General features: G+C 43.2%; 1 protein-coding gene across 2 annotated transcripts in view; it reads right to left on the reverse strand.

The window, feature by feature from the left end:
- Positions 1-26,609, reverse strand: part of RBKS (ribokinase) — a gene marked incomplete at both ends in the record, with an annotated part of 99,392 nt that overhangs the window by 41,600 nt on the left and 31,183 nt on the right. Inside the window, 5 exons of one of the 2 annotated variants that reach the window (XM_080711606.1) lie at positions 1,764-1,952; positions 5,728-5,819; positions 13,888-14,052; positions 19,375-19,437; positions 20,310-20,373. In XM_080711606.1, coding sequence (XP_080567732.1) covers positions 1,764-1,952; positions 5,728-5,819; positions 13,888-14,052; positions 19,375-19,437; positions 20,310-20,373 — 573 coding nt within the window. The remainder of the gene's footprint in view (positions 1-1,763; positions 1,953-5,727; positions 5,820-13,887; positions 14,053-19,374; positions 19,438-20,309; positions 20,374-26,609) is intronic. The other variant, XM_080711607.1, reaches the window with a different exon arrangement.

Here is a 26,609-nt window from a genome sequence, read left to right on the forward strand (position 1 = left end):
CTTTCCACTTAGCATGGCTGGCCTTCCCCAGTGCCTTACACAAGAAATGTCTGGGCAGAGTCCATAGGCCTAATTTTGAACCCCCAGCTCTGTTACTTACTGGCAATGTGATCCTGAGCACGCTGCTTCATTGGCAAAATGAGGATAATTACAGTACCTGCTCCATTTAATTGTTGTCAAGATTAAATCAGACGTATGCAGAAGAGATGGAGCGAGCAGGCAGTAAATGTCAGCTCTCGTTATTTATTGGCTAAAAGAACCATCTCTGCTAACTGGCGCTGCTTGCTGTTCACTCCACAGGGGCGGCCTGTGAAATCCAGCCATGTGCTGGCTGTCTAGAGTCTGCTCCAGGGGAGGGCAGAGGCTTTGCCTTGTTTACTACTAGAGTCCCAGCATCTCGCATACAGCTGGCACATGACAGACATTTGGTGAATACTGAGCGAGTGAGTGAATGAATGAATATAGGGAATACAGGTTTAATTTTACTGACATTCTGATTTTATGGAGAAGAAAAAGGAAGCTCTGAGAGGTTTATTTTTTAATATGTTTTGTGGTACTGGGGACTGAATCCAGAAAACTTCTGTCTCTGAGCTACATCCCCAGCTCTGTTTTATTTTATTCTGAGACAAGATCTGACTATGTCGCAGAGGGCCTTGCTAAGTTGCTGAGGCTGATCGTGAGCATGCAACCCTTCTGTCTCAGCCTCCCAAGTACTGGGATGACTTTTTACTTTTTATTTATTTATTTTTTTTTTGGGCACTGGGGATTGAATGCTGGGGCATTTTACCTCTGAGTAAATATGGCTATAACCCCAGCCATATTTAATTTATTATTATTATTGATTATTATTATTATTGTTGGTACTGAGGATTGAACCCAGGGACATTCAACCTCTGAGTTACACCCTCAGCCTTATTATTATTATTTTAGTAATTTTATTTTATTTTATTTTTGTGGTACTGGGGATATAACCCAGGGGGCATTCTACCTCTGAGCCACACTCCCGCCCTATATTTTAGTCTTTATTTTGAAACAGGGTCTCACTGAGTTGCAAAGGGCCTCACTAAGTAGCTGAGGCTGCCTGCAAACTGAGATCCTCCTGTCTCAGCCTCCCAAATGCTGGGATTACAAATGTGCACCACCATGCCTGGTATTATTATTATTATTATTATTATTATTATTATTATTAATTGTACTGGGGATTGAACCAGGTGTATTCTACCTCCAAGCTAAATCCCCTACCTATTTTTATTTTTTTAATTTTGAAACAGGGTCTCTCTAAGTTGTGGGGGGCCTCACTAAATTACTGAGGCTGGCTACAAACCTGCAGTCCTCCTGTCTCAGCCTTCTAAGTACTGACATTACAGGTATGCACCACCATGCTCAGCTTTAAACAGGGACTAGCTAAGTTTCTGAGAATCTTGCTAAATTGTTGAGCTTGGCCTCAAACCTGGGATCCTCCCGTCTCAGCCTCCCAAGTACTGTTGATTTTGTTTTCCTTTCATAATTTCTTTCTTTTTAGAGAATGCCTATCTTAATCATACATTTTTAGCCTCTTTTTGCATTGTTTTATTATTCAAATCTCCTCTTAGGCAAATTTATCTTTAGGTTGTTGACTTGACTGGCTGAGTTTCGCTGTTTCAGTCTCCCAAGTATTGGGATGATAGGTGTGCACCACCATGCCTGGCTTAACAGTGTCTTAGTTATTAAACGAATAATGATTTTCAAGTGCCAAAAGTGATTCTTAAGAGTTTAAAACCTACCGTGGTATCCACAGCCTTGACTTTCTCTGTGGGAATGTGCTTTGGGATAGGCTCCGTCTGTGATAGCGTCACACATCCTGAAGCGCCCAGGGTGATGATTACGACCTGGCAGCCCCTTTCCAGGAGCACCTGAGCAGCCTTCCCAGCCTCCGCCGGACTGCCCACCGTGAGGCCAGTTAAAATCTCAGCCTGGAATACACAACAGGAAAAGAAATAGTGTAGAAAACAAGAAGCTGGAATCCATTTCCAGATTTTTTTCTAGAAAATGTGTCTCTTTCCTTTCTCATAACAGCCAGTGCGATGGGAACCTTGACTGGGTAATGTGCAGGAAAGTAAATACAAGAGAACAGTAATAATAAGAATGATAATAAAAGCTAGGTATAAAAGATAGTCTCATGACAACCGGGGGAATTTGAATGTGGCTTGAATATTAGATGACAGAATGGAATTTTCTTTTCTTTCATTTTTTTTTTCTTTTTGTGGTACTGGGGATTGGATCCAGGGGCGTTCTACCTTTGAGCCATCCCTTCAGCCCTTTTTATTTTTTACTTTGAAACGGGGTCTTGTCAAATGGCTGAGAGTCTCATTAAGTTGCCTGGAAACACGATCCTCCCGTCTCAGCCTCCCAAGTACTGTTGATTTTGTTTTCCTTTCATAAAATTTCTTTCTTTTTAGAGAATGCCAATCTTAATCATACTTTTAAGCCTCTTTTTGCGTTTTCTTAGTATTCAGATCTCCTCTTGGGCAAATTTATCTTTAGGCCGTTGACCTGGCTGGCTGAGTCCCGCTGTGCTCCGCTTCTTTGTCTGCAGCCTCAGTGAAGTTCACGCTTCACCTCCCACCTGGCCTGGTCCTGCCTCTCGAGTGCTTTTAGAGTTGCATTCACCAGGCCGGCCGGGGGTCTCTAATGCAGAGCCAGGTACTATACTGGCCATGAGGAGTTCCTGCTCTGCTGTTACAAATAATAGAACTCCCTACGGCAGAGGTGGACTTGGCTTCCCTCCCAGTCAGAAGCAGTGTCTCCATCCTCCTGTCTCCTCTGGTTGGGAGCCTTAAATCTGTGTGGCCTCAGGCAGAGGGGCAGCAGCTTCTTCCACCTTTTAGTGTTAGCAGGAGAGCCACAGCTCAGCACGTACGGTTTCCAGCTGTGGGGTCTGCTGGTCTCCATGCGCGGTGCACGTTTAGTGCCCCTTAGCCATGATGTGAGCAGCCCGCCAAAGCCCTGGGCTTCACACACAGCACATCGAGGGCTCTGTGAAGCTGTTACATTTTGCTCTGTAAGTTATTTATCTTATTTTAAAGCTTATATCTTCTGTCTGTCTGTCTGTCTGTCTGTCTCTCTCTCTCTCTCTCTCTCGGTACTGGGGATTCAACTCAGGGGTATTCTACCTCCGAGCTACACCCCAGCCCTATTTTATTTTTACTTTGAAGCAGGGTCTTGCTAGGTTGATGAGACTCTCACTACTTGCTGAGGCTGTTCTCAAACTTGCAACCTCCTGTCTCTGCCTCCCATGTACTGGGATACTGGCGTGGGCCACCGTGCCTGGCTGGCTTGTATCACTTTAATATCTCTTTTTGTACTTATTTATCGGTGGTTTGGATCTGGAGCAGAGGCAGTATTTTAAGCATGATTTTATATTACTAGTGAAAATTATTTGAATGAATCCATCAGAACATTAAAACCTGTAAATGTTTTTCTTCTTCTTCTTTTTTTTTTTTTTTTTTTTTGGTGGTACTGGGGTTTCTGGAAGCCCTTCTACCTCCGGACTACACTCCCAGACCTATTTTTACATTTTTATTTGGAAACAGGGTCTCCTAAGCCAGCGCGCGGGGCTGGCTTCGAACCTGCGCGATCCTCCTGTTTCTGCCTCCCAAGCGCGGGGATTACAAGCGTGCGCCACCACGCCCGGCAGTTTTTCTTCTTTTGATTAAGATTTCGAGACTGATTTCCTTAAAGACCAGAGTTCGTTTGTTTAATAAGCATTTACTAGATGCCGACTAGACATGCAGGTTCAGTGTGGCCGGCAGATGCTATTTCCCAAAGATAATTGTATTCGTATAAGCTACAGGCTGCGTGGTAACAGTGGTAACAGTGCCCTCTTCTACCGAGAGGTGTGGCACCACGGTGGGATTCCTGCTTCAGACAAGAGACTGGGCACAGTGATGCCGTGTGACTTCCGAAGCGAAGTCACAAAGGCCAACATGGCTTCTCTCTCTCTTCTTCTTCTCCCTCTCCCTCTCTCTTGTGGGGAATGGCATGCCACAAGGAGAGGCTATACGTAAGTGTTCTGACCCACAGCCCTGTTATATCCCAGCAGGCAACTGGCATTAATGATCAAGAACAGGGTGAAGAGGACTTCAGAAAATTCCATCTCTCGCCGGGCGTGGTGGTGCACGCTTGTAATCCCAGCATTTGGGAGGCTGAGACTGGAGGATCATGGTTCGCGGCCAGCCTCAGCTACTTAGGCCCTCCGCAACTTAGTGAGACCCTGTCTCAAAATAAAGAATAAAAAATAGGGCAGGGCATGTAGCTCAGAGGTAGAATGCCCCTGGGTTCCATCCCCAGACCCACCAAAAAAACAAAACAAAACAAAAAAAACCAAGAGAATTCCATCTCTCAGTTGTTGAGCCTTCCAACCGAGGCCCTGGGCACTGTGGAGTGGAGACCAGCCCTGCCGTGTCCTGCCCAAATTCCTGATCCACAGAAACTAGGAATGACGATGATAGTTGCTGTATGCCACTACATTTGGGGGGTAGTTTATTATTCGGGAAGAGATAACTACATACACGGACAGAGTTGTTGGGGATACCAGAGGAAAGACAGATGCCCTGTCCTCGTGGAACTTGTAATTTAATGGAGAAGATAGAACTGAATAAATGATTTTGGCTATGATGAGTGTTTGAAGAATAAATTGAGTATCTAGCAGGGAAATCTGAGCCAGTTTGGCAGTTGAGGGTAATGTGACCTCTTATTGTGAAATGGCCAGTATCTCCCGCAATTCCTTTTTCTGAGCCCAATGCCTGGCCATGGTGGTTGCTCAAAAATATTGCATAAGCTATAGTGGTTTGTTAAAATTAGTTTCCATGTAGCAGTCTTCTTTTTTGTGTCTCCTATGTTCTCAGAGATGAAAGTGTCAAGAAATCCTAGCTACCTTTGGAAAGGCCATCATTAAAGTTCATTAGTCTCTCCCTGTGCACGTTGCGTTTGTCAATGTGTCTTCACATCCCACATCCCAAGGATGGGAGAGAGCTCTGGTCTACTTCTCTCTGGCCTACCAGAAGGCAGAAATATTGAAATTTTCTTCCTAAAAATACTGGCCAAAGAATACCATTATATCAACATAATAATAGCTGTTTTATTCAGATGTACACATTAGAACCCTCAAATGAACGGAAAGGTACAGTGGACCCCCAAATCTTTTCTGTGGCATCAGTGAAAGACCTGTGTCTGTCTACCAAGACTGTGACATAGTGCTCAGAATAGAAGGTAACAGGCACTCCTAGGGGTGTATACCAATTAGGGCTGACAGATAAAATACAAGAAGCTCGGTTAAATCTGAATTTCAGATGCACAAGAAATAATTTTCCATCATAAGTATGTTTAGTATGTTATTCACTGACTATCTGAAATTCAAATTTAACTGGGCATCCTGAATTTTTATTTGTTAAAGCTAGAAACTCTAATACTAATGAGCCCATGGTATATGGAATAATTAGAAATGAAAACAGAGCACCACTCATGTGAGGATGGGGAGGGGCTAACAATAACTGAGGTTTGATAAGTGCCATGCTATGGAGGTGACTCAGGATTATCCCAAACTCTAAGACTTACTAATTTCCTTTTACCCACACCCCCTAAACAGAAATATGATCAAACTGATACGTTTAGTCCTGCCTCTGTTTCATCCACCTTCAGGAAAGTCTTTTGGTTTCTCATCAAAGGATGAAAGCGATTTATCCCCACCTCACTTTCATTGCAGCAGAACACGTCCGAGAGGCTGTAGAACCGGGGATCCAGGTCAGCAATGGCAGGAGCTGGGTTGAACAGTGTCTTCACTACAAAGGAATGGGAAAGGGCTCAATGGTTGTTGTTATTGTTTTGTGGTACTGGGGATTGTACCCAGGGGCACTGTACCCTGAACTATGGTCCCAACTCTATTTTGTCTTTTTATTTTGAAACAGGTCTCACTAAGTTGCTGAGGGCCTAAGTTGCTGAGGCTGAACTCATATCTACAATCCTCCTGTCTCAACCTCCCAAGTATGGGATTACAATGTGTGCACCACCACCATTAGGACCAATAGTTATGACTTTTAACATGGTGTCTTTACAGATATTTAGTAGGACAAATACCCCATTGCAATCAGTTTTGCATTCATCAGATAAAATATTCATTTAGTAGAGATGTAGAAAAATCTGAAATCTCAATCTCCTCCTAGCTGGGTACCAATTTCTTCTTCCTTTCATTGTCTCTACTTTTCACTTTGCAACATTTCAGATTTGAGGGCAAGCATGAATATTTACAACCAAGATGACTGCAGGGTTAAGGTCAGGGCAATGAGAATATTAAAGAAAAGTGAAAATGCTGTGGCAGGAAAATTCATACATGCATGTGAACAGCTGGTGACCATTTTTGTAGGTGTAAACTGAGGACTGAATCCAGGAGCATTCTATCTCCAAACTACACCCCAGCCCTGTTTTTCTTTTTCTTTTTTTTTTTTTTTGTGGTACTGTGAATTGATCTCAGGGGCATTCTACCTCTGTGCTATACCCCCAGCCCCATTTTTTCCCTCCCTCCCTCCCTCCCTTCCTTCCTTTCTATTTTTTGTGGTACTTGTGTTGGAACCCAGAGGCATTCTACCTCCAAGCTACATCCCAGCCCTATTTTTTATTCTTTATTTTGAAACAGGGTCTCACTGATTTGCAAAGGGCCTTACTAAGTAGCTGAAGCTGTCCGTGACTGCGATCCTCCTGTCTCAGCCTCCCAAATGCTGGGATTACAAGCATGTGCTACAACACCTGGCTTTTAATCTTTATTTTGAAACAGGGTCTCACTAAGTTGTGGAGGGCCTCACTAAATAGCTGAGGCTGGCCATGAGCTTGTGATCCTCCTGTCTCAGCCTCCCAAGTACTGGGATTATAAGCATGCACCACCATGTCCACTCCCCCAGCCCTTTCTTTTTTGTTTTGAAACAGAGTCTTGCTAGGTTTCTGAGAATCTCACTAAGTTGCTGAGGCTGCCATCCTCCTGTCTCATAAGATATTAGATCAGATTTGTAGATACGGGGCTCCATACAGAGCTCCCATGAGCCAGTCAGCTGCCACTGGGTATGGGAGCCCTAGGCCCTCTATTTTCATCTGCTGCAGGTAGAATAAAGCCATGTCTCATCCCATCTTGGCTCTGGGCTTCTTCAGATGGACTAGATAGAACTCACAACTTCCAATCCTTAGTCAATCCTAACATCCCTCTTTGCCATGACACGTACCCCGTAGAGTCTCAACTAGATTGGCTGGTCTTCTTTTTCTCAACCCGAGTCCACTGACTTACATGATAAGTAGCCCACCTGACTACAGACTGGCAAAATCCTCCCACTGCTATTCTCAGAGACTCCTCCAGAGCCGTGGCTTAGACTCGGCTGCGTATCAGCATCACCAGGGAAGCTCGCCCAAAGGTGCGATTTCTGTCTGGACTCTGCCTCACCCCCACCAAATCAGAGTCCCGGGGGGTAAGATGAGGCGATCTCCACCATGAGGGGCTCCAGGTGGCTCGCACTTAGCTAGCCTGGCAGCGATGCCGCCCACATTCCTGAGGAGATGCAAGTCGCACGTGACTGGTGGAAGAGTTCGCTGCTGCAGCCTGGTGAGGCTGCCTACGTCTATGTCTTCAGAGGTACTTTACATTTTGGCTCAGCCAGTGGCCCTGTCCAGTATAGCACTATGCCCACATTTTTGTTATTTTAGAATCCACAATGTCCACCCACGGAAACGCTACAGTATATTTTTGGCTGCTCAAACTTTTGTACAGGGCTATTGTTTGGCCTCAATTCGAAAATGGACATGAAAGCCCCATGTAAACTGTAAAGTGTTACACAAATGTAAAGGATTATTACTGTTATTATATTGTCCTTTGCACACAGCCAACACCCCCGCCTGCCCGCCCATGTCTTCTGCCTTCTGTGGGAGCCTGTAGCCTGGCTGCTCCCTCTCTCTCATTGGTTCTCCCACTTCTACAAGGTCTAAGAGACATCAATTATACATAAAGGTCCCCGCAGCCCAGCATTCTAACACACCCACTTAACTTTTTAGGTTTTCCAAACAACTTACTGCTCCCTATTTTCCTCATTAAATGGAAACACTATTGCCCACCTAGTGTGATCCTCAAATTGGCACACATCAGCCAATCAGCACACATCAGCACAGGCTGAGCCGGGTACCAAGTATGGAGCATCAGGAGAGCGCCATCCCAATAGAAGTGCCTTTTCCTCCTTGAATGAGGTCTCGCTCAGTTGCTGAGGGTCTTGCTAAAATTTTGAGGCTGGTTTTGAACCTGCGATCCTCCTATCTCAGCCTCCCAAGTAGTGGGATTACAGGCATGCACCACCACACTGGCTTTTGGATTTGTAAGTAAAAAGGCAGTTTTGTACTAACCTTTCCTTTTAAAATAAAACATAGACTATATGTGTACTTATATTTATACACTAATAGAAGAGAAAAAGGCTAAGAGGTTATTCACTAAACTAATGAGTTTAGAAGTTAATAAGTTAGAAAAGGATGATGAGGCTGGGTATGGTGGTGCACACCTGTATCTCAGTACTTTCGAGGCTAAGCCAGTGAGACTCTTAACAACCTCTTAGAGAGGTCTCTAGCGAGACTCTGTTTCAAAATAAAAAGTAAATAGGGCTGGAGGTGTAACTCAGAGGTAGAACATCCCAGAGTTCAATCCCCAGTACATCCCCTCCCCCCAAAAAAGAAAGAAGCACAAATTTATAACAGATAAGAAACCATCTGGGACCAGGCAGAACCAGAGAACACACGGGGCACCATGGCGTGACCTGGCGTTGGAGAGAGAGGGGATTGGGAGCACTCAACAGTGAGGATCACTCCTTACAACAGAAGATGGACTAAACTCCTGGCTGTCCTAACCCAGTGTCGATGGCCGACACGGTCATGTCAGTGAGGACCTGGTGAGGCTGGGCAGAGCGGCCGGGTAGGCCACAGACAGGGAAATGAGGCGGAAGTTCTTAACAGTGTGGCCTTGGGGCGAGGGCGGGAGTTTAGAGGCTGGACAGTTAAGAAGGCCAAGAACTAGCTTGAGAAACTGTGGGCCAAGAGCTCTCTGCAATCATTCCAGGGAGACCTCAGCAAGCTGGGAGAGCTCTTGGCCCAATTCTCTCATTTCGCAGAGGAAGAAACGGAGGAGGCTCTGAGCAAGGAATTGGCTTTCTTTTTTAAAAAATATTTTTATTGGTACACTGTAATTATGCATCATAGTGAGATTTAAGGTGAAATCTCCACTTTGTGTTTCCCTCCACCTCCCATTCTGCTGCTCTTCCTCCCACCCCACATGCTAGTAAGATCGTTAGTGATACCCTCATGTATGAACAGAACCTTGTTTGACCTCTGGCCTCGTTTCTTCCCCTCCACTCCCTGCCCCAATCCCCATCCCCGTCCACTCCTCTACTGGTCTCTCAAGGAACTCACCTGTTTGATTGAGGTTCCCTATTTGCTAAGTGATTGGCTCTGAATTAAAAGCCATTCTTCCTGATCCCCAAACCAGTCCTCTCCTCTCTCTACACAACTCTTATCTGGGAACGAAGAGGCATTAAACACGCACACAGGCACGTACACGCCCCGCCCACAGCGTAGGCTCCAAGGTGCACCTGGCTGTTATCTACCGTACGGGGGATCTACCGTACGGGGGCCAGCTGGCTTGCCCATAGGAAGCGCCTGGACAGAGGCGCCTGTGTGAGTGTGTGTGAGAGAAAGTAGTGTGTGTGGGAACATATCTCTGAAAACACTCCAGGGCTTCTTCTTTAAAGAAGAAGAAACCCTCTAGGCCACACGCAGGGCAGTGTTAAAATGTTTGGCTTTTACTTTTTAGGGATATTCTTTGTAAAGGCCCCGTTCCTTGAAATCAATGGCATGTGGCAGTTTCTTATTAAAGTGTATTTTAGGAGACAGACTGTGGGTCTTGGAGTCTTAAATCCTATTTTCCACACTTAGAAAATGTGTGATGTTGAACAAATGACTTAACATCTCCGAGTTTCAGCCTCCATATCTTCGATCTCGAGAGAACAATATCTACCCTATTTTTTTTCTGAGGGTCAAATGTGTAAGAAAGAACTTTATAAATTATCAAGTATATATTAAGTATATAAAGTATATATAAATACAAGCATTACTATTTCCATTATTATTAGTTCTATTTTTTTTTGTACTGGGGACTGAATCCAGGGGTATTCTACCTCTGAGCTAGACCCCAGCCATATTTAATTTTTTATTTGGAAATAGGGTCTCACTAGGTTGCTGAGAGTCTTGTTAAGTTGCTGAGGTTGGCCTCAAACCCGAGGTCCTTCTGTATCAGCCTCCCAAGTACTGGGCTTGCAGGTGTGCCACCACACAGATTCCGTATTATTATATAGTAGCCCCTTTTTCTGTGATTTTGCTTTCCAAGGTTTCAGTTACCCATAGCCAGGAACCTAAACACATGAAATAAAAATTTTCTGAAATAAACAATTCATAAATTTTGAATTGTGCTCCATTCTGCATCCCATGATGAAGTCTCATGCCATCTTGCTCCATCCCATCTGGGATGTGAAACATCCCTCTGTCCGGCCTCCCTGTGCTGAGGCGCTGCCTGCGTGTTACTCACATGGTTCACATCTTCCAAATAACTCTTATTTTACTTAATAATGACTCCAAAGAGCCGGGCGTGGTGGTGCACACTTGTAATCCCAGCGCTTGGGAGGCTGAGACAGGAGGATCGCACGGGTTCGAAGCCAGCCTCAGCTGCTTAGTGAGGGTCTCAGCAGCTTAGCGAGACCCTGTTTCCAAATAAAATATAAAATAGGTCTGGAAGTGTAGCCTGGAGGTAGCAAAGCCCCTGGGTTCCACCCCCAGTACCACACACACACACACACACACACACACACACACAAATAATGGCTTCAAAGTACAAGAGTAGGGATGTTGGCAATTCAGATATGCCAAAGAGCAGCCATAAAGTGCTTCCTTAAAGCAAAAAGGTGAAAGTTCTTGACTTGATAGAGAAAGAAGAAAACACTGTCTGAAGTGATTGCGAAGATCTATAGAAAGAATGAATCTTCTAGCCATAAAATTGTGAAGAAGGGGAAAGAAATAAGTGCTATTTTTGCTGTTGTCCTCCAGCTACAAAAGTTATGGCCACAGTATGTGATGAGTGCTTAAGACATAAAAATGGGGGCTGTGATAGGAAGGACGCAGGTTCAAGGCCAGCACATAGAAGCCTAGTGAGAACCTCCCCCATCCCTTTTTTCCTGCCTTTCTTATTTTTTCATGGTATTGGATCATACTATCTCTGAGCTATACCCCCAGCCCTATTTTATTTTTGAAACAGGGTCTCACTAAGTTGTGAAGGGCCTAAGTTGCTGTGGCTGGCTACAAACCTGTGATCCTCCTATCTCAGCCTCCCAAGTACAAGTATGTGCCACCATGCCTGGCTGAGATCCTGTTACTAAGTGAAAAATAAAGTAGGGGTGGTGGTGTAGCTTGGATGTAGAACACCCCTGGGTTTAATCCCCAGTCGAACTACAGAGCCTGGTACTATCTGCGGTTTCAGGTGCCAAGTGGGGCGACTGGAGCATGTTCCTCCTGACAAGAGGGGCTACCATCCAGGGAAGGTCCTCTAGAATTAGCACTTAGGCAAGCTGGCTTTAAGCGGAAACGTGAAGGCGGCTACTTAACCAACCCCTCTGGTTGATGCCCAGGCCCTCCCGCTCCTCAAACGCAAGGGCTGCACGCGGTGACAAGAAGCATTCCTGGACCCACACAGGTGGCAGCCGAGGTCAGGCTGGCTGCTCGTGAGGAAGACTCCAGCCTCACCTGTGAAAGGCCAGCTCCTCAACTGCCCAGCTGGACCTGCCTCTCCTCCACTCCTGGGTGGGCACGGGCGACTAGACCAGGGCAGAGGCAACAGTGGTCTCGGAGTAAGCAAGGACAGCAGGAAGGAAAGAGAAACAAAGTGAGAATCTGCTTCCAGCTACACTAGACCGGAGCCAGAGGGAGCGGCGCTGTGTTCACAGACCCCGGCCGGCAGAGGAGCTGGGCGCGGAGCATGAGAAAAGCAACCGAATGGGGGTTGGCTTTGAATTCTTTCTGACAGTTTCGAGTCCATTAAAAATACAGTAAATGTCAGTGAGAATTTGCCACAGCGGGTTGTTTTGCCAAGAGGAAAATTTGTTAAATCAGGACACACACTTTAAAATACTCCACAAGATAGATTGTCTCCATGGTTTATTTTCCATTTACTGCTATACAGATCTCTATGCACTATCTGTTTACACTCTCTCTCTCCTCTCTCTGTTCTTTTTCTCCCTTAAGTTTTGCATCTTGCTCAGAGATTTATCTAAAAAAGTCAATGTAATTCTCTGTTTTCTTCTTATAAATCATAGAACTCCCTCCACAACATCAACCTGAAGCCACTGTCTTAAGAGTAGCTACTTTTTTATTTATGTTTTGACCGAAAGGTGTTAGATCAGAGTTCTTTTTCTTTTTTTTTTTTTTTTGGTGGTACTGGGGGTGGAACCCAGGGGCTTTCTACCTTTGGGCTATACTCGCAGACCTGTTTTATTTGGAAACAGGGTCTCACTAGGTTTCTGAGAGCCTCACTAAGTAGCTGAGGCTGGCTTCAAACCTGCGCGATCCTCCTGTCTCAGCCTCCCGAGTGCAGGGATTACAAGCGTGCACCACCACACCCGGTGTTAGATCAGAATTCTATCCTCATTTTGTTTTCTTTTTTGGTACTGGAAACTAAACCAGAGGCATCTTATCTCCAAGCAACATCTTCAGATCTTTTTATTTTTTATTTTGAAACAGAGTCTCACTGAGATGCTGAGGGCCTTGGTAGGTTGCTGAGGCTGGTCCAGAACCTGCAATTCTCTTGTCCTAGCTTCCCAAGTACTGGGATTACAGGCATGTGCTACCAGGCCTGACCTGGATATTGTCCTAAATTTAATTTAAGGAGTGAAGTGGATGGGAAATAAAAAAAATTGGGATTGCTGGCATCATATTTTATTTCATTCCATTCTCATAACAATCCCGGAGGGCATATTTCTACATGCATTTTACAGACAGGTTCAGAAAGACCAGCTAATTCTGCTAAGACTGAAAAGCTAACGAGGGACAGAAATGGGATGGCGGCTTAGAAGATGCTTCCCCACGAGGCAACGAAGAAGAGAAAAAGTAAAGAAACTGCCGGGGTGAAAAAATCCTGCTTCCCTGATATTTGCTGGGGTAAGAGGGAAACGTAGTCAAGCAGAGATGAAGATGAACAATCCCGGGCTGCTGACTGTAGGGAGGTGGATTTCATGATACAGTCCTGCCTGCTTTGTCAGGATTAAAAATTTCTCAAATCAAAGGTCGAACAACAGAGCCACTAAAGAGACCCTGACAACATAGAAGACACTACATATTAGTAATCTCTTGTTTATTCAAGGGATGATAAAGTTTTGCAAAAAGAAGAAAGAACGAATCTTTGATTCCTTGAGACGTTTATCAGAATGTAATTGGGCAGAGACTGGACCTGACACGCAGCTTAATGTCTGCTTCTCCCAGTGGAAAACATCTCCCTGCCTACAGCGTGTCTTAGACCTCCATCTGGCTCAAGACTCTGATTACTTCTTGTCTCATTTCTGCTAACCAGACTGCAGACTTCAATGGAGGGATATCGAATATGCTACTCACATTGTTTTTACCCTATTTGTAAGTTTTTCTAACATTACCAAGAATTATAAGACAGTGAATTTCACAGATGGAAGAAAGAATATTTTACTACAGAAAAAGTCTTGCTGTGCTTAATGTAAAAGGTTAACTTTAATTAAGACAGCGATAAAAGCTTTTACAGAAAGAGTGGCAAATATGTAAAATTACCTCCACTGCTGTGGGCCATTGTCAGGGCTTCCAGAGAAGTCGCTGGGCTTATTTCTAGCTGGCAGATCATTACTTTGGCTCGGCTAATGACATTGGCTGTCGCCCTCAGGTCTTCAGTATTCAAGAGTAGATTTGCTCCAGCCACTATGACGATGATATTCTGGCCTATAAAGAAATTCTACATATTTATATTAAAACCAAGCAAAGCCAAGCAATGATATTCTGCAACATTACTTTCATAAAGTCATTATACAAAAACATGTTATAAGTATCGATTTGAACATTTCTAGGGCATTAGGGTTAAAATTTGTGTTCCAAATGTATCTTTTGCAGCATTTCTGTGAGCTTCATATTATTCCGATCACTTTCTTTCCTTTGTTTAAGAAACAGAATTTCACTGTGTTGCACAGGCTGACTACGGGGCTTAAGGGATTCTCTTCCCTCAACCTTCCCAGAAGCTGCATTGACCAATTCTGATTACTTGGAGCAAAATCTTTTTTTATTTTTATTTTTTGAGGTACTGGGGATGGAACCCAGGGGCATTCTACCTCCGAGCTACACCCCAGCCCTAGTTTTATTCTTTATTTGAAACAGGGTCTCACTGAGTTGCAAAGGGCTTCACTAAGTAGCTGAGGCTGTCTGTGAACTGTGATCCTCCTGTATCAGCCTCCTGAATGCTGGGATTACAAGTGCGCGTCCACCACGCCCAGCTGAGCAAACTCTTAAAAACATCTCCCTCCTTAATATTCTTATATATAAAGATGTTAGTTGAGAAATTATATATAGCATACTTTGAAATTTTCTCTTATAGGAAATGGCTGATATAATGTACATGGTAAAGATTCTGAATTCTGCTGGGTGTGGTGGCACATACTTGTAATCCCAGCATTTTGGAGGCTGAGACAGGAGGATCGCACAGGTTCGAAGCCAGCCTCAGCTACTTAGTGAGGCTCTTAGCAACTTAGTGAGACCCTGTTTCCAAATAAAGTATAAAATAGGCCTGGGAGTATAGCCTGGAGGTAGAAAGTCTCTGGGTTCCACCCCCAGTACCACCAAAAAAAAAAAAAAAAAGATTCTGAATTCTAAACAACATATGTCACATAGGTGAGTGTAAACAGGAACAAAATTGTATAATGCTTAGAACTAATGCCCTGTAGTATGAAAGAACTTCATTCACGTGTGTACCCCATGGCTCTCTAAGACGTAGTTCTGTCGCTCTATACATACTTTAGAATAATATCTGACAGGGAAAACTGTACCAGATAAAGTAGAGAGAGGAATATTTAGCCTATACTGCACCAGATCAATCACAAGAATCAGGACAAAGGAATCTGCTATATTCTCGTCACTTGGACCCATCCTCGACAACCCCATGTGCACAGAGGTTAGTGCTGCGTTTTATGTCAGGTGAACTCTTAACATGGTAGCCACAGTAGCACACCTGGCTGATCAGCACTGGAAATGTGGCTTGTCTGCATCGGGCACAGTGATGCCCACCTGTAACCCCCGTACTTGGGAGGCTGAGATAGGAGGACAGCAGGTTCAGGGCCAGCCTTAGTAAGGTAGTGGTGAGATCCTGTTTCAAATTAAAAAATAAAAGGGCTGGGGTAGAGCTCTCCTGGGTTCAATTCTCAGTACCATTAGAAAGGAAGGAAGGAAGGAAGGAAGGAAGGAAGGAAGGAAGGATGGATCTAGTCTGAATTGAGATGTGCTTTCACTATAAAATAAAATACGCAGTGGATTTCAGAGTGTCAAAAATGGAGATAAAGTTATCTGATTAGGTTTTAAAACATTAAAAAATTTAAATAAATTTTGATTATGTGTTGAAATGGTAGTACATTGGGTTTATTGGGTTAAATAAATATATATTGTCAAAGTCAAGTTTAGCTGTTTCCTCCTCTCCTCCTCCTCCTTTTTTGGTGCTAGGGATTGAACCCAGGGGCATTCTATCTCTGAGATATATCCCCAGCCCTATTTTATTTTGAAACAGAATCTCACTAAGTTGCAGAGGGCCTCACTAAATAGCTGAGGCTGGCCGCAAACCTGTGATCCTTCTGTCTCAGCCTCCCAAGTACGGGATTACAAGCATGTACCACCATGCCTGGCTTCTTTTTACTTATTAAAATGAGGCTACAGGCTGATTTAAAATGCTGTGTGTGGCTTGCACCTATTTCTGCTGGACAGTGCTGATCTAGAGGAAGGAGCTGCAGCAGGCTTTTTCTGTGCTCGGGGCTATTCCTGCTGACCGTGTATAGACATGACCTAAAATCACCCTGAACGAAATCTACCCTATCATCTTACCACACATGTGTTTGTTGGCCCCGAGGAGGGCTTAATAAAGTGGGGAGGTTTGGGCATAACCCCAGCCTCAGTTCTGGAAAAATGCAAAGTCCCCACTTGCTGAGAGTCATCATCCCTCCTTCCTTTTCTTCTTCAGTGACCTCATCCTCTTTTGGAGCCAACCGTCGCCTGTGTTGCTGACTTGTAAGTCTGCATTTCTGGGGCCCTGGCTGCTGAGCTGTTGCCCAAGCCTCAAACTGTCTGGTGGACAATGCCACGTGGCTAGCTCATTCATGGCCCCATTCAAGGTGTCAAAATGAAACTCAGTACTTTGCCTTACATATGCACTCCTTCATTTTAAAGGAGCGGATTGGTCCATCTCTCTCCATTTTTCCCAGCTCTTCTACAATCTATGCTCTTTTTGGGGGAGACACAAGGACTGGGGATTGTACCTAGGAGCATCCTACCTCTGAGCTACACCTCCAGCCCTTTTTATTTGGAAACAGGGTCTTGCTAAATTGCTGAAGGTGGCCCCTAACCTGTGATCCTCCTGCCTCAGCCTCCCAAGTACTAGGATTATAGGCATGTACAACTGCACCAAGTTTTCAGTCTACACTCTTGAAGGCATTACCACCTATAAGCCAGGCAAAGTCTGCCATAATAGTCATGCAATATACAATGTTAAATTATATCTTTTCATGGAAAAGGTGGATTTTGCTTCATAGATAAGGCAGAAAGAAAATTTGAAGTTCTCCCTAGAACAAACAAGAGGTTTAAGACAAGAATGAGCTGCTGCTGGCAGCAATAATTATTTAAGATGTGCCTTAAAGTATCGAACACAAACTTCCTATTGTTAGAATGAAAACTTATCTACTGTCTTTAGATAGATTTTTTAAAAATTATTGAAACTTTAAGATTACTAATTTCAAGTTAAAATACCACTGCTTCACACCAGGCGTGGTGGCACACTTGTAATCCCAGCACTTGGGAGGCTGAGACAGGAGGATTGCACAGGTTTGAAGCCAGCCTCAGCTACTGAGTGAGGCTCTCAGCAACTTAGGAAACCCTGTTTCCAAATAATGTACAAAATAGGTCTGGGAGTATAGCCCGGAGGTAGAAAGCCCCTGGGTTCCACCCCTAGTACCATACACACACACACACACACACACACACACACACACACACACAATATTATTGCTTCTATGTTAAAATGATCTTGCAAAACTGAAGTACAGTAGTCGTCCCTTCTCCATGGTTTTAGTTATACAAGGTCAAACAAGGGGTGGAGATAATGAATGGAAAATTCCAGAAGTAAACATTCACAAGTTTTAAATTGCACATATCCGAGTAGCATGATGAAATCTCATGCCATCCCACTCTAAACCATCTGGGATGTGAATCATCCCTTTGTCCAATGTATCCATGTATACACTACCTGTGTGAAGTCATTTAATAGCTGTCTTGATTATCATATTGATAGCTGAGCGACTGCAGTGACTGTGTTCAAGTAGCCCTTACATGGTAGCCTGTGCTACACCACAGCACTCACGTCCTTCATCTTGGTTCATCTCATCACATAGGCATCATCTCACCTCACATCATCACAAGATGGGTGGGCGTTATTCTTAGACATAGAATGTTCCCTCAAGACCTCATGTATTAAGGTTCAGAGTTGATGGCATTAAGTCATCAGGGTTGCAATGAATTTACTGATGGTAACCCAGGCAGGTGGGGTGTGGTTGGAGGAGGTCCCAGGGGATGTGGCCTTAGGGACTGTGCTTGTGTCTTTGAATCTCCTTGCCTGTTTGCTCTTGCTTCCAGCCTCCATAATGTGAGAGCAAGGAATTTGCTCTTTTTTTTTCTCTCTCTCTGCTTCCCCCTGTCATGCCCTGAGCTCTATAGATCCAGCTTAACATAGACTGAACTCTGAAATCTCCAAAACTGAGAGCAAATAAATCTTCCTTCTACTAAGTTGTGTGGTCAGTTGTTTTGGACTACAGCAGTTGACCAAGACAGTGGGTACAGTATAAAGACAGTACATAACTCTTGTTGTAGCATATTGTTATAATTTTCTGTTATTGTTGTTACTCTTAATGTTACCAATTTATAAATTTTTTCATAGGTATTTACAAAGAGGAATGAAAATAGTAAAATGTAGCGCTCAGTGTTTTCTACAGTTTCAGAAATCCATTGGGGAATCTTGAAATGTATTTCCCCATGGATAGAGGGGAACATCTCTATAAAAATAAGACTTATTGCTGGATATGGTGGTGCATGCCTGTAATCCCAGTACTGGGGAGGCTGAGACAGGAGGACTGCGGGTTCAAGAATAGCCTCAGCAAGATTCTCAGCAATCTAGCAAGATGCTGCTTCAAAACAAACAAAAAGGCTGGGAGAGGAACTTGGAGGTTGAATGTTCCTGGGCTCAATCTCCAATATCATAGATGCACATACAAATAATAATAAATCAATAAGGACTTACTGTGACTAATTAACACAATGTACACTAACTGCTCATAATTCACCGGGTTCTGTCTTAGGTGCCCCATAAAATGCTTGGGCTTTCTGAATATTGATCCTGACTTAAAAACTCTTGTGTAGATACTTTCACACTTAAAACAATTATGAAATTATGTTTCATAATTATGAAAAACTAACTTGAAGGTAGTTACCACTTTTGAAGCTAAATATTTCAACTATGGGAAAGTCTCGTGACAGACTTAGCTGTATATATAGACTCTTGAGATTTGATTGCTGCTTAAAGAGCAGACAAAATTGAAATCTAACGATGAGTTAGAAGTAATTAGTTGGTGCCATTTGCTCGGTAAGTACTCCATAAATATGATTCATCAAACTTTCTTTTGCACCTATTTACATTTCTTTACCTGGTACAAAGGAAATGACAGATGAATGCTTGACTGCTTTTAGAGGCAAATGTCAATTCTGAGTTCACATGAAGGGTAATCAGGACATTACAGGATATAAGTATTTGGAAGAAATATAATGTTTCATATACATTGGATGAATAATTATATGTTTAAATGATCAACATGGGGAGTATAAGGTAATCATTTATATTTGAATAGTAAAAGTCACATTTTAGGTCTTGGAGTGGTGGATGTGGCAAGAGGCCCATAGGGTTAGAGTAGAAATTGCTGCTTCCAATCTGGTTTTCGAAAATGACACTCCAATATGCGAAACACGCACCTTCGTTATTGACAATTATAGAAGCAGTTCCTGTAGGAGCATCTTTAGTCTGATATGTAAATTCTGCAAGGAAAAAAAAAAGAAAATTACAATCACGTACATACAGCCTGGCATGGATAATTTATTTTAACAATTTCAATGCAGCACTAATCCTTGGAAAAACTTTTTAACCTTTAACCATCTGGAATGAGTTTAAAAAATCAGTAATTAGTGCTAATTTATTTCCATCACCTATACAACGAGGAAAAGAGGCATCTTTACATTTAGTGGCACCTTTTTTCTTCATTAGTAACAACCCATCAAACCGCCCCCCACTTCCAATTCCTCAAATTATTCCTAGTTGTATCCATATGCATTTTTCTAGACCAACACATTTGCTTTCTCCACGAAAGGAAACTGTATACGTGAGATACAACGCAAAAGGTCAAATATATCAAATGAACTTGTCTGAGTTTCCTCATTCTCGCCAGCTTTGCATCTCATCAAGAATCACGATCTGCCATGTGAACTGAAATGTTGATCAGGCAGCCTCTGGCAGCGGCCGAGAGCTGAGAGTCAGAAGACCTCACTCGGTCCAATGAGCTGAGTACGCTTGGAAAATCACAGCCCAACCTGGCCTTCAGTTTTCTCCTGATAGTTTCTATGATCGTTTTCAGCTATAACATTCAAAGGCTTTTCTTAAAATATCTTGTGAACACAGTACTTGTTTTTCCCTCATCACTTGTAACCTCCTCTCATTTTATCCCCACCTGGAGAATCTACTTGAAAGAGTTAACTGGAGGACCTTTCAACAAGATGAGACAAAGCTGTGTGTACAAAATTCTCTGGCCGCTGGAGGGAGGACCTGGTAACTATAGTCTAGGTTCAAATTTTCTTGTAATAAGACCACAGAAGAAACTTATAAACGTTAACTTTTAAAAAAGATGAAATTTTACCTGTAGAAATATCATTCTGTTTTAAGTTTTCTATATAATCATTGCCAAAAGAATCTTTGCCAACCTGTACCAGAGAAATGATGAGCGTTAGATCTTTTACATTTAGTAAAATGCTACCATGTAGTTTTTAGAATACTTAACATTTTAAAAGGGCAGATCCGCACAGTACTTTATAAACATTAACTAATTAATCTTCTTAATGTAAGATGCTAGACTTGATTTCGGCCCAAATAATTGTTATATACTGTATTAATGTTTCCCTTCTATCTTATGTAAAATGGGAAACAATAATAATGGTCACAAGTCCTATGTTTGATCTATTGTCTGGCAATTCTAATTGAGACAGTGCCATCTATTATTGCCAGTCCACAATATTTCTCAGGTTTCACTATCAATGAGGGCATCATTGTAATGACTTGTCTCATGTTCTAGAATCTTTTTATATTTTCTCTCCTGATATTGACATGGGGTACAAAGAAGAGGGATATTTTTTCTTAAACTGGGTATTGAACCCAGGGGCATTCTACCTGTGAGTTACACCCCTATCCCTTTTTTATTTTTTATTTTGAAACAGGGTCTCACTATATTGCTGAGGCTGGCTGTGAACCTGTGATCCTCCTGTCTCAGCCTTCCAAGTACTGGGAGTGTGCCACCACACCTCGCTAAGAGAAAAATTTAAAAAGCTCTGGTTAAGTCCGGGCGTGGTGGCTCACGCTTGTAATCCCCGCGCTTGGGAGGCTGAGACAGGAGGATCGCACAGGTTCGAAGCCAGCCTCAGCTACTTAGTGAGGCTCTCAGCAACTTAGTGAGACCCTGTCTCCAAATAAAGTATAAAATAGGTCTGGGAGTATAGCCTAGAGGTAGAAAGCCTCTGGGTTCCACCCCCAGTACCACCAAAAACAAACAAACAAACAAAAACCATAAAAAGCTCTGGTTAATTTGGGGGCCTTGGCACTGTGGTATTGTAGCATTTGCATGCTAGCCTCCATTCTGTTCATGGAAATCTGATTTTCCTTGGCATATACATTCCTTTTCCATTCAGAGACAACATGATTAGCTTGGCCAAGGGACGCAGGCCTAATTTAAAAAGCATATTGTTACCACCCTGATCACAGTGAGGACTGGGCTCGAGACCCAAATCAGTCCACTCAGAGTCAATCCTGGGAATGTTATTGAGACTACTAGGAAGAAAAGCCTTCTTCCCAAAGAGATGGCCAGCAATGGGGCCATCCACCAGGTGCTCATGGCCTAAATGAAAACCAGGAAATCTAACACAGGGGGAAAGTGACAGACACAGACAGATAGATACAGACTCTGAAGCCAACTCTGTCATGGGGTCTTTATTTTTTTATTTTTTTCAGTACTTAGGATCAAACCCAGGGGCATTCTACCTTGAGCTACACCCCCAGCCCTTTTATTTTCTATTTTGAAACAGGGTCTCACTAAGTTGTTAAAGCTGGCCTCAAACCTGCAATCCTCTTGTCTTAGCCTCCCAAGAACAGGCATGTGCCACCATGCCCTCTTCCTCCTTCTCCTCCTTCTTTTTCTTCTTATGTTTGTCTTTGTTAAGCTATTTTGAAATGGATGTCTATTGTATACTACTCCAAAAGTCCTGACTACCTCTAAAAGCTAGTTAGCTTGCTCTGTCCCAGAATGATGCGTAATTCAAGCAGTAGTGCCGCTGCCTGGCTCCCGAGACCCCATTCTTGCCTGTGCTCTCCTTTGGTCACAGGATCTCTCTGTTGAAGTGAGGGTCAGTCCTAATCATCTGGTTACTTTCTTAGCTCTTTTCTCTTCTCTGCTTGGCCTGCCACCCCCAGGGCCTTGCACACGCTAAGCACATGCTTTTCCAATGAGCCTCACTCACAGCCTTTATCTTTAAATCAGATATCAATATTTAAATACTATGAGACTATACCAAAAAACACAGGTTTCCAGAAGGTTCTGAAAATCCAGAGGTTCTGGTGACACTTGTCCACATTCCTGTAAGATAGGAACTGAGAGGCGACAGATTCTTGAGTTCATCACAGCTTCTACTAGGCTTGCTACAGTTTGTGTTACCTGCTTGGCTCCAACAGGCCAAATGGGGTTGGCTGTGTGTTCCAATAAAACTTTATTTACAAATGTAGGCAACAGGTAGGATTTGCTCCAGGGGCTGCAGTTTGTGGACCTTGGACTTTATTGTCATATCTGACAACTTTTTTTCAAGGAACACTTTTCCCTGTGGTTGTTTTCTAGCTGAAATGCTGACTGATTAAGCAATAACCTCAAATGATGTCTAATAATTTCTTACTAGCAGAATGTCTGTATTTACAGTGTAGAGTGTCCAATAGCAAGCACTGATTTCCAGATTTATTAGCTTACTGCTCCCTTTTTGAAAAAAAAAAAAAAAAAACAATCCACCAATTCAGTTCCTTCCTGGGTGTTTCTGCTACCATCTTATTTTGCTCAAGGCCCCCCTTCAGTTACACCAGAGGCTACTAGTACCCTCAAATCATTCCAGGGCCCACCCTCACCCTGGGGACAGTATCCTTGACTTTGAGAATCTATATATTAGAGCAGTGAAACTTCTCTTTCCTTTATTAATAGTTTTATGCAGGCAAAATCTGTAAAAGGTGAACAGCAGGGGCTGCCCTGATGAATAGTGGTGATGCTTATGACAGTTGGATGTGCAAGATTAGGAAGAATTGTAGGGGAGGAGGAAAACAAAAACATACAGCTAGCAGGGTGTGGTGGTGCACACTGTAATCTCAGCCCTTGAGAGGCTGAGACAGACAGCAGGATTACGGGTTCGAGAACAGCCTCAGCAACCTAGTGATACTCTCAGCATCATCACAAGCTCCTGTTTCAAAACAAAAAAGAAAAAGAGCTGGGAGTGAAGCACGGAGGTAGAATGTCTCAGGGTTTAATCCCTAGCACGTACACACTCGTGCACACATACACACAACAATGCAGCTTTGCCTTCAATAAACTGATCATATCGAGGGATAAGGGATCCAGAGACAAGGAGACTACTACAGCAGTAGGTGGTATACCATATGCATCAGAGATGTAATTTAGGAAGAGATTTCAAGCTCAGGGTCACTGCATTTTGGAGCTTGCTGTAGTTGTGTTCTAGAGTGCTAGATTCAATTTTATAAATGACTTTCTTGCCCTCTGGTTGCTCCCTATTTTCAAACAGAGAGCACTTGATCTTGGAAGCAAGCACGTGTGTTCCTTAAATGACTTTAGATATTGCATTACTATTATTATTATTATTATTTTTTTTTGCGGTTCTGAGGATGAAACCCAGGGGCATTGTATCTTCGAGCTACACCCCCACCGCTATTTTTTTTTTTTTTTTTGGTGGTACTAGGGTTCCTGGAACCCTTCTACCTCTGGGATGTACTCCCAGACCTATTTTATATTTTTATTTGGAAACAGGGTCTCTTAAGCCAGCGAGGCTGTCTTCGAACATGCGCGATCCTCCTGTCTCCACCTCCCAAGCGTGGGGATCACAAGCATGCGCCACCACGCCCAGCATCCTATTTTTTATTCTTTATTTTGAAACAGGGTCTCACTAAGTTGCAGAGGGCCTCACTAAGTAGCTGAGGCTGTCCGCGAACCGCGATCCTCCTGTCTCAGCCTCCCAAATGCTGGAATTACAAGCGTGTACCACGACACCTGGCACATTACTATTATTCTAATAAAGATCTAACACTTGCATGAATAGTTTGGTGTAACTATATTATGCAAATCTAACTCATATACTAAAAATGTGGACAAAATACAATGGAGATTTGGGTTCTATTTGGAATGCTCCTTTTTTGTGTGTGTGTGGTACTAGGGATAGAACCCAGAGACATGCTACCTCCGCGCTACACCCCCAGCCTATTTTATTTTATTTTATTTTACCGCGATCCTCCTGTGTCAGCCTCCCAAATGCTGGGATTACAAGCGTGCGCCACCACGCCTGGTTGAAATGCTCCTGTTTTTCATTCTGCCTTACATAGCTGCAGAAATGACATGTGATGTCATGCTAAAAAATACCATCTTCCCTGTGCCTTACCCTCAAAATCTTCCACACATTCACTTACTCATTTGTACTTTGGATTTAAAAAATGTTAGGAGAAGTTCCACCTCCCAACTCCCTTTGCACGCTTCTCGCTCACGTTTAAGGTTCTTCTCCAGTTATTGGAAATTGGTAACCAGAAGTCAGAGGAGTACAACAAAGATTTCATTTATTCTTTGCTATTGAGAGCTGAGAGCAACTTGAAAACACAGTGAATAATACAAATGGAGCTCTTACAAAGGAATCTGACATAAAACATTAATGGACTTAATAAAGGCCATTATAAAGGCATCTTTGGCAGCTTCTCTGTTTTCCCGGTCACACTTTGGCCAACAAATTGATAAGAAAACTCCAAATGCAAGCATCTTGGCCATGAGGCAATGGCGCATATGGGAGTCAGGAAACTTGGAGTCTAATTTCTGCCATTACTGAGCTAATTAAAATTCTTTGCATTTTGCCTCAAATTGTTCCATCTGAGCCAGGCTGTAGGGTGGGGACTGGTGTGAATTCTCTCTGGCAGGCCAATGGTTCTCAACCTTGGCTTCACGTTAACATGTCCTAGGGAGCTCATAAAAACCCCGATGCTCTGGTTACACCCCAGACCAATTAAATCAGACTCTGGCAGGCTCTCCAGGTGATTATCATGTAAGGCCCAGATGCAGGACCGCTGGGTTGCAGAATTAAAAGCTGGGAGTATCTGTAAAGCCTTGTGTGTGTGTAAGAGATGAAGATGAGAGCAAAGCCCCAGGCGGCGCTGTGCTGGTAAATCAGTGAAGTGGGAGATGGAGAAGGGTGGCCTGCACTATCTGCTGGGGTGAGGGCCCCCTAGGCTCCAACACTGGGATCGAGATGTGGAACGGCCAAGCGATTTCTTCAGCATATCTGTTGATCTCAGTCTCAATCAGAAGTGGCCCAGGCTTGCTTCCCCTTGTCTCTTTTCCTTCTCTTTTTCTAAAATTAATGTTTTGCAAAAGAAAAGTCAGATTTTGGTTTTTCAGAGTGGTCAGCAGAAAGGCACTGTTACCTGACATATCACTTGATTGTGTTGGAACACAATGTGAGGACAGCATTTTCATGTCTATTTCCTTGTCTTCACATCTCCTTTCTCTTTCACCTACTCAAACCTTACCTGTTCTCAAAGGCCCAACCTAAGATCAACCTTTCCTATTTGGCCCTCATTTCCGGACTTCCTATGGCATTCCTAATCAAAACCATAGTTCAGCGTCATCAGATATTGTCTGCAATCCCATGTTTGTTAGTTTAGGCTTCCTATAGCTCACTGTGTATTCTAGCTTCATCCCTCCCTGCACAATGAAGGTGTTCCATTAGAATCTGATCATCTTAATTACTCTTCTGTTCATTTTCCTTGGACTCATTTTATTCCTGAAGGGACATGCTTACATGCACCTGAATGTTCTAGTTGTGACTGCAGGATGTGTTTAACAAGGTTTTGTTTCTAATCTGACATCACTCTCATACTTACTTGGCTGCAGGAGTGAAATGCTTTTGGGCAGAAAGATTCTTGAAACCCACATAATCTGCATGCTGTCTGTGTGCTTCCAGGTGAAAGAAGCCAGGTCAAGAGCAACTCTGGACAAGGATTTAAGGCAAAGCAACGGACAGAAGCCATGATGTGCTTCTGGAATTCCTGTACACTGTACAACAGCAGAAGCCAGGAAAACTTTCTGCAACGATGATGGTTCAGCATCGGGGCTGCCTGTCATGAGCACTTGAAATATAACCTATGTGACTAAAGGATTAAATTTTTAATTGTTTTAATTATATTTAAATCTAAATAGCCACATGTAGCTGGTGGCCAAGGTACCTGACCATACAGCAAAGCTCATGGAAGACAAAGGGAAGAGCAAAGAATGCTGAGATGCTGGAAGCTCCTTCGGCAGGGAGGGAGGGCCTCAACATGGCATTGACATTCCAGAACTATGGCTCAACACCAAGAAGGGAAAGTTTAGTTAGCACTATAATACAACAAATTTCTATTTTCCAAAATGATTGAAGAATGGTTGTTTAGGCTGCTTGGAATCTTCAAACAGCTGACACCATCCAGTAATTCTATCCTTCAACATACGTTTCAGGTATGTAAAACATAGAAGACCAAGGTGTTTTGTCCATGGGTATACAGAATGGAATACTCTGTTATCATGGATATTACAACAGATTACTGATTTTCAGAGAATATATGAAAATGTGATTAACAATAAAACTAAGCTGGGTGTGGTGGTACATGCTTG

The sequence above is a fragment of the Muscardinus avellanarius genome (assembly GCF_963383645.1).
Source record: "Muscardinus avellanarius genome assembly, chromosome: 15".
Lineage (NCBI taxonomy): Eukaryota > Metazoa > Chordata > Mammalia > Rodentia > Gliridae > Muscardinus > Muscardinus avellanarius.